The sequence below is a fragment of the Odontomachus brunneus genome, unplaced genomic scaffold (assembly GCF_010583005.1).
Source record: "Odontomachus brunneus isolate Ranch 3 - 2012 unplaced genomic scaffold, Obru_v1 Obru_scaffold_116, whole genome shotgun sequence".
Lineage (NCBI taxonomy): Eukaryota > Metazoa > Arthropoda > Insecta > Hymenoptera > Formicidae > Odontomachus > Odontomachus brunneus.
In genome coordinates, this window is record NW_022639566.1 from 988133 (window position 1) to 1000085 (window position 11953).

The window sequence follows — 11953 nt, forward strand, 5'->3', positions numbered from 1 at the left end:
ATCTGGAGGGCGTAGCCCCCCAGTTATACGGCTAGGGACAGGCACCTTTTTTATTTTTTACCATATTTCAATAATATAAACATGACTATATGGCGGTCGCTTATAATGTGTATTTCCGAGATATTAATAAAAAAGATGCCTGTCTCTAGCCGTGTAACTGAGGGGCTACACTCCCCAGATCCCCCGCACCGCGGCGGGACCAAGTCTGTTGTACTTCAGCTAAAGAGTGAAAATTTCTCACAAAAGTGAAAGGAAAAGTGTGTATTTTATAGAACTGTCTTGAAAAATTACGTTACATTCATATAAATTTTTTTGTTAATAACTTTTTAACAAACAACGAGCGATGGCTAAAACTTTCAGAAGGTCACTCAGGAGGGTGATCTCTATAACATATGTCAAGGTCAAGGTCATCTGAGGGGGGTCCTCTAACAGGAGTTTTACCACGTAGAATAAAATTCCATAATGAAAAATACGTTTCTATTTAAAAAAGCAAAGTTGACTTCGACCTAACCTTGGCGGCGTCACCCAAGGTCAAATAAATATTACTATTGAATAGATCTTTTAAACCTTACAACTTTTATCTGAAACATTTTTCTATAAAACTTATATTTTCCGACTTATTTAGGGATATCGTTATTTTTTTCCCATCCTATATAATAGACTTAATTATATACATAACTAGATCATTCCACAAGAGTCTACAAAGATTTGAGTCAAGAAAAGGTGTCCTGTTTGTGTAGACATTCGATCTTTTTCTAGATCGACTCCTATTGGGCATTTGGTCTATCTTTCTCCAATAGGAGTCAAGTTAGACGGAATATTTATGGATAGTGGAAGGGTAATATAGTTGTCCTTCAAATCTTTTCTTAAAATCTCCCATAAGAAAGTGCAGTCTATGTATGTAAGTCTATGACTTATTCATGGCGAAGACAGTCAAGTAATATTCACGACGCACCGTGAGTCATGAGAATTGCGGTGAGATTATTTAACGCGCGTGTGGCCCGGTAGTTGCGGAGCTAAGAGCCGAGCTAATCATCAAAGGACGAAATAGATCTATATAAAAAGTGATTATCGCCTAAATATATTTTATCACGCATATAGAATCCGCGCGACTGTGTAACTTCAGATATATACGTACGATAATTGTATAGGATGACTCATTACGAAACGGGTAAATCGGAGGCATCGTAGCGGAAATCAAAAGCAACGTTGCTTTGTCCTTACGGTGCAATGAGCACATGTATCATTGATGACAGATATCCTAATTGTTATTATTATTGAAAAATTATCTATAATTTAAGACAAAGAAAATTTATTTTCTTTTCTGCGATCTTTTTTATACTTCTTCCTTATTGTTTTGCGCTAATTAGAAATAGAACCGGCGTCTTGCAAGTTTTAAATTGGGGAGATCGCTGATTACATATTCACTAAACAAAATTATTCATTTCGAGCTGTGCTACAATCTTCTCGGTGTTTATTGTCGCTAATGCGATGCGTTGTTATCGTTGCATCTTGTTATATCTCGCCTGTACGCGTAGAGAACAAGAAACAAATGTTATTATTACCCGTCCTTTCCTTCCGCCCATATATTTTTTCGTTAGAAAAAGGAAAGTAATGTCTCTCCGTTTATTTAAAAAAAATCGTGCTGAAGACGATTTTGTTTCCTTTTTTTTCTTTGCATCTGTCCAACCTTACATTCAAAGAATTAATATTATTGCGTGATTTACATTTTATTACATCGTGGGATCCTCCTGAAAGAACTGCGATATTCATACGTGTACGAATGGTTTTCATGCGAATACATCCAAAAATTCTTTCGTTAAGTACCAAATCGCCCCTCTCTATCCCCCCCCTCTCTCTCTCTCTTTCTCTTTCTCATTCTCACTCATTTTCTCTCACGCGTTATTCCATTTGCTCTTTTGAAGATTTTAAAATCGGTTTCAATGACGATTTCCGTATAATCTTAGGAAAATATGAGATTTATTTTTAAGGCCGCCACAATAAATTTGTAGGCAATTCGCAGAAATACACAAATAATATCAATTATTTATTAAAAGGCTGCGACACTAGCTTCGGTTACTTCATTTTCGTTCCTCATATCGCTAAGGTCGCTAACGACACAACGCGCCGGCTATTGTGTATTTAAATAATTTCTTATAAAATTAAAATACAGCCAAGTCGCGACATTGTCCGCCTGTCTTTATTTTCGTCCTTTTCTAAAAATCGATAACATCGCAAACATTGCCGAATGGCAAGCGAATGCATTTTTAAGGGTTCAGCCGCGTTTTAATTAAACCTCGAATTCGGCATTTCATCGACGATGATACCGATATTTTGTCGCACAATCTTCCAGAAGACAATCCTGCTTTATTTGTTTGCGTTACGTGCGATACGAGTGTTCGAAATTAGAGAAATATACATGCTTACCAATGAAAGTTTTTTGGCAGTCAGTTGTCAGACGAGATCTGTATTAATGAGTATTTGTCGTTCAGGCTTGATTTCTTCGGCGTCGCTTAACGATAACTACAATTTACTAAGTAGCTTCGTTTCTAAATTTTCTGAAATAAAATTTCACTCGAAAAGTAGAATGACCACTAAGTCATTAGAATTCAAATGATTTCTGATACAAAGTGAATTCCCCACTCCGAATTATTTTGAATAATTTCATTGAAAATTAAATAATGAGTCCGATGTACATTCACAGTCAAATAAATCCTTCACTATTTTTTATATACGCTTCAAAACGCGTCCGTTTTGTTAAATGAGAAAATTTTTTTCAGATCTTCCTATTGGACAAGACGATACGTTCTAATATTCACATAAAAAATAGCGGTTATATTTGACCTGTCTGGCCGTAAATGTACTCCACTGTCACAGGAACATATGTCCCTTCCAATTGATTGAAGCATTCGCTCATGTGCAGTCGAAATCTCTGAGTCTGAGTAAAAAATTCACTCTTGCGATTTCGTGTGGCAATATTTTCACTATTGCTTCGAAAAATACTTCACTTTTCACTCATTTTACATGAAATTTCACTCAAAGAAACTTAAAGAATACACAATTGTCATGAATATAGTACAAATATTAAATAAAAAAGGCATAAGAAGTCGGAATTTATAAAAATAAAATGAATGAGAATTAAATATCGTTGAAATCGTTTTTTCCAACACAAGAAATACGGTGACTAGAAATTAGTGTTAATCGTCGTCAAAGATATCGATCCTCATACGTCTTTTGAGTCTGAACGCATGTTCGTCGTCCGTATGTACGCGTGTGTGCGTGCGTGCGTGCGTGCGCTTGTGTCCGTGTCCACGTGTCTCAATATATCGAAAAAATCGTATGCACGCGTCTCTCGCAGTGACGACAGCGAGACTCGCGTGTCTTTATAATTAAACGTTACACCTACATGTATTACTGAATCTCGAGCGATCGTCACGATTATCGAGAAGACACCCGTTTATATATGTTTGGCTCGCGTTTCTTTTGGTCTGCTGGATTTTTAATATTGCTGGACAATAAGTGACTCTCAATCAGTACAAATAGTACGAGCGTAGTAGACGCATCCAATTTCTACTAAAATCTGTAATATTACAGATATAGCAATAACTTGTAATATTAGCTGTAATACGATATAGTAGAATAGCAATCGTAATAGTATAATAGTATAATATTAATTGCAGTAATAATAAAAGTTGTAGTAGTAATAGTAATAGTAGCAGCAGTAGTAATAGTAGTAGTAATAGTAGTAATAACAGTAGTAGTAGTAATAGTAATAATTATAACGATAGTAATAGCATAGCGACGTTGCACCTAATAATAGTATGCGGACTACACGCAGAGATTTCAAATTAGTCGACGCTCAACATATTGTAGACACAATTCATCGGCGTGTCTCAAAAAGCACAATGTATAGCAATGTTATTACTTTCAGTAATATCAAGGTAGATAGTGCCCTCCGCGGCGCGTCGTCGCACGTAGACCGACCTACTTATTTCTTACTCTGACAACGTTATCAGCGTTTCGCCGTCCAAACCGATTTCTCTCTCCCTTTCTTTCTTTCTTTTTTCCTACTTTCCTATATTCTTTACATTTATAAAGAACGAATTGTCCGCAACACTTTACGTTCCGGCACATCATCGCGCTGATGACGACAATTTTTTTTCACTTCGACATATAGTCGTAAATGTGTGTACCGGCAGGAAGAGATAAACTCTTTGTTCTCTTAACAGTTTTTCGTATATTGGCATTTATCCGATCCAAGTACAGGATATTTTACGTAAAAATAAACCGTTAACTTACTTGTAAGTACATTACAATGAAAGCTCCATAATCAACTGGCTATCGCAATATTCGTTCGCACTGCGTGTCTTCGATATTCCCCAACACTTATTACGATGAGTGAAAAAGTCACATTGCGCGAGACATCCTATAATTACCCTTCCCCTCTCCTTCTCCTCTTCCTCCTTCTCCTCTCTCTCTCTCTACCTCTCTTGACACGAATTGTTTTATTTCGCATTCGACAAATTTGCTCATTCTACTCAATCTCCGGTTACACAAGCGACGCAGACGCCACTCTATCGTACATCTCATGGCGACCTTCGGCGAGTTAAATACGCGACACAACGAGTCAAGGATCGATACCGACAGAACGCGGATCACGAATTAGCGGCGTGCACGAACGACATTTCTGTTGACCGTGCTACGTGGTAAGGTATAATGTCTTACGTTAATACGTTTGATCATCATCGACTAAGCTAAGCATTATTCTCTGCTTGGCCGAAGCTTCGCTGGCGGCACCCTACCTATCTAATTACCTATCTACTTAACTACCTACCTATCTATTTTTCTATCTACTCAGTATAAGAAAGAAAAAAGAAATGGAGAAAAGTGTATGTACGTTGTTGCACATGGTCGAGCGATTGCGAATCTACTTTTTCCGCAAGAAAGTGCTTTCAAGAACTATCACACGTGAGAGAAGATGGAGAATAGTCGCGAACGCGAGTCCACCGTGGGTTCACCTTTTTTTTCTTACGCCGCGCCCTCCAACATTCTCGAATTATCGGCTCACTCTTTCTCTTGTCGGGAAAATCCTTACGCGTCAAGTATGCTTGTTTGTTACGACTAATTCGTTTGATCTTACTCGTTCGTAACGATCGAGCGACGATCGCAACTTCCCGTCGGAAATTCCGACTTTGCTACTCCTGGCTTAGTCGCGCGTTGTCGCTTTTCGCGTTCATTGGGGAGATCCGGTCGACGTGAGCTCTCACGATTATCGGCGTCCTCGTCACCGTGTCTTCTCAAGACGGCATCTTCAGTTTTCACTGGAAAAGCTGGAACCCACCGTAGATCCGATTCACGCAACCCAAGCATCGTTGTCGCCTATCGCGAGGCTTCGTTGTCGCTCACACCGGCGATGAGATCTCTCGATGATCGTTGTGTGCCACTCTACGAGATGCCTTTATAGTGAACGAAGAAGAAAGTGAGGAACACGAAATAGGCGACTGGAAAAGTAATCCTGGCTATCACGTCGATCGTCTTCGCCACTCTAATTGGATGCGGTGGCTCTTTTTTTCTCAACTGAAAGAAAAAAATGTTTTCAAACAAAATACTTCAATTCAAATTATTAAATTAGTTAAACTTTCGTTAAATTAAATGAAAAAGAGAGAGAAAGTTTTAGCTAAATAGCATATAAATATTGAACTTATTTCTAGTATTTATCTGTTTTTTAGAGAATCCCGGTTTATTCTTTATTTAAAACTTTGACATACTGAATATGTAATATTTCATGTTGCAATATTTCAGAATTATAATTTAGAAATAATTATGTATTTCGCTTGATCTGGCTTCCGAGTTAATCTCACGTCTTTCATGAACTTATTTTCGATGTTTCATGAACGTTCTAGTTCACGTTTACCCGAGTAGAAATTGTCATCAGGTATACCTGATAATATATAAGGTCCTAACTAGGGATTTGCAAGGTTATCCTCACTATGGTAAACTTAGTCATGTATTGATAAAAATCGAGTAAGAAAAACCTTTGCAAGATTATAATGATTAGGTATATTAGGACCTTAATGTATTATCCTAATATATTATTTCATAAAGTTTTATTGATCAGGCCCTTTTTAGGATCTTATTTATTTTACTTATTATGACTTACATTATCAGTTTTTAATATATTTTGTAACAACCTTATATATAGTAGGTTTAATTAAATTTTTATAATTTTTTCCATGAAAATATTTATTTTTATAAATTTCAAGTTATAAAAAAGTGTTGAAATATAAATTTTCATATATTTTATATAAAATTTTTAAATGCTCATAAAAAAATGAATACAATAATAAAAGTGTAACAGTACAATATTTTGCAATATTGCAACAATATTTGAGAAGCATTTAAAATTGTATTATAGATAACATTAATGAAATTTTTTATTATATAATAATAATTATAAAATAAATTATTATTAAATTTTATTATATTATTACATATGTATTATTCATATTATGTTACAATATACCATAATCATATATTTTCTTATTATTTATATGTAAAATTAAAATGCGTTTAAGCAGTTTTGCGCAACCCTGAAAAAAGAATATTTTTTTATTTCATAATATTCTCTATTATATAGAGTTTGACGCAAGCTGTATTGATAACAAAAAATGCATAAAAAACATTAAGCTAAAAGGAATGGCCGAAGTCATTTTGCAAATAATCACATAAACTTTAGAGATATTAAATAAAATAGATAGGCGAATCAACGGGCGTATTTACTAGGTACGTTATAATATATTGCGAACACTATAAGTACACATTATGTAAGCATCAATTGTAAGAACAGCGTTGGAGTCATTGGAATCACCGATCGAGCGGCACGCTTGATCGTCAGGTTAAGCAATACCTTAACGCAGTCAGGCATGGATGGATGACCGGTATACCGCTTTGGATTCAAAATTACCTAGAGAGGGTTCGCGAAAGTTTTAGAGTGTGTTTGACAATTTTTCGGTTCTAGCAGTTATAAGACATGAGAAAATTAGGAATTAGTTTTTTTATAATTAATTTTTTTTTATAAAAGCTACGCGGAAAACTTTTAAGCGTACATTTTTACATTATATCAAAGTTTGTACAACGTTGATTCAATGTTTCTCAATGTTACTGCAATATTGACATTGTTGCAATTCAACATTTTTTCAACATTGATTCAATATTATTGTGCTGTATAGGAAAACGTGATAGGGATTCAATAGTATAACCTGATGAGAACATTATAATGAATCTGTTTAAGGTCCTGATAACGATGCAGTGTTACATGACTTCTCAAGACCCGACATCCAGTTAAGGTCATGGATTTATATTTCTAGTCAGATATTTCTTCAAGAGTCTTCTTTAGTAGAAGTATAACCGAGACTAAAGAAGTTTCCTAAAGAAGTAAACTGATGTTCACGTAGAATATCGAAAACAAATTTATGAAAGACGTGGCGCCTATTCGAAAGTCAGATCTAGTATTTACCGCGAGTCTAAAATATCAAACTGTGTATTTTTATAAGTATACATATGGATTAGCTGTATTTCCTTATGTACCATGGTATTTTTTTAATTTTGCTGATAATACAACTGTAATATATTATCTATCAATTATTAAGTAACTTATAAATTTTATTTTAAAAATATTCTGTTAAAATTTGATTTGCCATATAACTATTATTTTCCCGAAATTTGATTTAGAAATTATCTCTTTCTCTCTCTCTCTCTCTCTCTCTCTCCCTATCTATCTATCTATCTATCTATCTATATCTCTCTCTCTTTCTCTCTCCCTCTCTGCAGTTATCAATATTTTAGAAAAAATCACTATGTTTACAACTATTTATTTATATATACCTATATAACTATTTATTTATATATACCTATATAACTATTTATTTATATATACCTATATAATTACAGTATTACATATTTCATGCGGGATTTCGTTACATGTACTGAAAGAAAATAATTTTACGAAAATAATCTATTATTAGAAATTAGCTAAGATAAATGACTAGCAAACCTGCGATATCGTATATGTTTTGTATTTGATCAATATACATAAATGACAGAGACAGAATTTCTATCTTAACCATTTGCAAAATTTCGATTCTTAGCAAGATTTCGTCTCTTTGTGGCATCCATCCAAATTAAAGCCAGTTCCACTTTTTATAAAAATTAATTATGTTGGCCAAAAAAGACTAGCGATGAGAAACAAATAAATGTATTATCCTTACATTCATCTAAATTTGCTTACAAATTTTGTTAAAATATTGTTATTATAAGGTTTTGTACACCACAGATAATTTCTAACAAATATAAAAATAGTGTTAAATTTTAACTACATTTAGAATTCAATCTAAGCTGGTAAAACATTTTTTTTAATGTAATTTCATAAATTTTTTTTTATTAAGTTTATAATTCAGATTAATCAAATATGCATGCATACGCATTTTAAGTTAATCGAGTGTGAAAAACATTGGGTTTTAAGTAAAAAAATCTAGTTATTGATATCCCTTTAGTCATTGAATTCTATAAAAAAGAACTGATTTTTCTTATATAGGATGTCCCGCATAAGACGTACCAAAAGAAAAATATAAGTAGAAGAGATAAAACTGAAAAAATTTTATAGAGGTCATTTTTCTAACAATCACGTAAAATTTTATAGAGGTCATTTTTCTAACAATCACGTAAAATTTTGAGTTATTAAATAAAATAGATGGGCTAATCAGAGCACGCGACGCGGCAGGCGGGACATACGACTCGTATGGTAAAATAGACGATTGCTCGCGGACTTATCACGTAATGTCAGATCTAAGACGTAGTCTCTACCTCTGGGCCTATGAGATAGGCCCGCGAGCAATCGTCCATTTTCTTTGCCGGCCGCGGCGAGCCATATGTTCCGCCTGCCGCGTCGCATGCTTTGATTACCCATCTATTTTATTTAATAACTCGAAATTTTACGTGGTTGTTAGAAAAGTGACCTCTACAAAATTTTTTCAGTTTTATTTGTTTTACATATATTTTTCTTTTGGTACGTCTTATGCAGAATACCTTGTATATACATACGAATAGTTAAACATTGCAGTTAAACTTCTTACTATAATTCGCGACCCCCTCCCAGGGGGACGCGGGTATGTGTAATGTATTTTCCCTGCCTTATCAAAAAAAAGGAGGAAGGGGTGAGAGAGAGAGAGAGGCGACATTAACTTTATTTAATTTGCTATCTCTGAATCATATATGAATCTTATATTTCTTCATATATAAACAAAAAATTTATATATATATAATATTTATTTATATATATAATATATAATATATAATATATAATATATAATATTTATTTATATATATAATTATATATAATCATATATATTTTATATATATGATTATTTTATTTATATATTTATATATGATTATATTATTTATATATTTTTATAAGATATATATGAACTTTTTCTCAGGTTTACATATTATTATACATAAAATAGTCATTTTCAATATATCGAATTTCAAAGTCGCTCTTCTATAAATCCAGGGCTATGTTATGAACAATCGTACAAAAATCAAGTTTTTGCAGAAAGCCAATGAGAGAGTTTTCAATAATTGAATATTCTATTTTACTCGTATCTTAAACGTTTTTTTATATTTCTCATAAGAATGAACATATTATTTCATTTAATTGATTCCCAGTAAACCAGTATCCCATATGTAATATTACATCAATATTATAACTATTCACTCAACAATGTAAATGTTATGTACAATTTGTCCAGTAAGCAAGAAATAATTATAGCAATGTTATTTAGTAACATGTTAACAAATATGTTACTTTTAACATTGTACAGAATATTATTATGAACAAACTTTGACTTTCTTGATCTAGAAATTTCGATAATATTAAGATTATATATGATAATGTTGAGATTATATATGTTAAGATTATAATGTCGTAAGCAATATTGAATTACGTTTTCTGACATAGTAATATCCACTCTTTCTGTACGTATTAACAACTTCTCATATAAGAAACTTAAAACTTAATAAATTTTCCCATTGCAATAGTTCACATAAACTATTATTTGATTTTGTTTAAAAAGTAAAAAAATTGGCATTTTATTTTTTGTGTCATGGTATCTTTTATACTTCATACATGTATTCTACCGTGATTTTGATCCAGTAGGATTCAATATTCTCTTTTTACATCGCGCTATCGGATGCTTTATCTCAATAATCAAACAGGAACTGATAGTGCCAATAAACTCTGATATCTTGGTAAATCATATTTATAATATACTATTATATCAAAAAATATTAATATATACAAGGTGTCTCACACTCTCCTCCCGGCATTTTGTGGGAACGCAGAACAGATTGCGGTGAACATAAAAGTCCTGTACCGTTTTGTGATATTCGCAATAATTATCGAGATACTAATTGTAGAAAATTTGTGAATAATCATGCAGAATATGGTAAATAAGTTATAGCAGCGACGACTGCCGTCGTGTACTTATACTTTAGGTCAAATTGAACAAAAAAGTCCTCTACCATTTTCCAAATAATCATATAGATTTTTAATTATTAATTAAAGAAGATTATTGCACGATTTTGCGTGATCATCTTCTTTAATTAATAATTAAAAATTTATGTGATTATTTGTAAAATGGTAGAGGATTTTTTGTTCAATTTAACCTAAAGTATAAGTACACGACGATAGTTGTCGCTATTATAACTCATTTACCATATCCTGCATGATCATTCACAAATTTTCTACAATTAATAAAATCTCGATAATTATTGCTAATATCGCAAAACGGACTTTTACGCTCACCGCAATCTGTTTTACGTTCCCACAAAATGCCCGGAGAAGAGTATGAGACACCCTGTGTGTGTGTATGTATGTATGTATATATATATATATATATATATATATATATATATATATATATATTCAAAAGAATGGAATAAAAATGCGCAATTGATTAGCTCAATTTATAATAAATTTATAATAAATGTTAAAAAATTCCTCCACTTGCTTCATACATAATATGTATGTATGGAAAAATGTTTAATATAAAAGTTATAGGTTTTTGAGGGGGACATAAAAGACTACTATTTGTCTGACCTTGGATGAAGGCGTTAAGATCACGCCAAAGTCAACTTGAATTTTTTAAATAAAATATCCTACTCTTTATTGCATATTCTCGTACTTTATCTTCAGAGCTTTCCAAAACACTATAATAACTTATTTTTTCATTAAGTACTTTTTGAATAATGAAACTTGCAAGTTACAGTACTGCCGACATTATAAATTGAGCTAATCAATTGCGCAATTTTTGTGCCGTTCTTTTGTTCATTGTTTTTTGAAGATTAAAATATATATGTGTAATTAAAATCAATTTAATTTTTCCACTTATATGTTTGTTTTTTATTAAAATCATAAAATTCCTATTTTGTACCTTACAGTATTAAAACGAAGCGTCGTAGAGAAAAACATTATTAACAAAATATGTTTGTCTTTATGTCCTCTATTTTCCTTCAAAGTTTGTCAGTCTAATTTTTTACACCCTGTATATATATACAGTGTGTCCCATAAGTTCGGCAACGGCAAGAAAACTCGGCGGGGGAGCATTTTAGAGAAAAATGTTTCGAATAAAAGTTGTAAGGCTTAAAAAGTCGCATTTAATGACAGTAGTTATTTGACCTAAGATGACATCGTCAAGGTCAGGACAAGGTCAACTTTGGTTTTTTAAATAGAAATACATATTTTTTATTACGGGATTTTATTCTACGTGAAAAAGCAAACAACTTTTGTTTGAAAAAATTTTTTATACGACCTCTATTTTCTAAGATATTTACGTAAATATCTACAAAATTATTGGTTTCAATAATTTTTTACTTGAATTCTATCAACTTTACCGAA

General features: G+C 32.5%; 1 protein-coding gene across 15 annotated transcripts in view; it reads right to left on the minus strand.

Moving 5' to 3' along the window:
- Positions 1–303: 303 nt before the first annotated feature.
- LOC116849465 (glutamate-gated chloride channel) overlaps positions 304–11953 on the minus strand; it is a 157035-nt gene continuing 145385 nt past the window's right edge. For 6 of the 15 annotated variants that reach the window (XM_032826606.1, XM_032826610.1, XM_032826609.1 and 3 more), the window contains one exon: positions 304–5577. In XM_032826606.1, the coding sequence (XP_032682497.1) occupies positions 5446–5577 (132 nt within the window). In that variant the 3' untranslated portion in view covers positions 304–5445. The remainder of the gene's footprint in view (positions 5578–11953) is intronic. The other 9 variants (XM_032826621.1, XM_032826620.1, XM_032826617.1 and 6 more) reach the window with 2 other exon arrangements.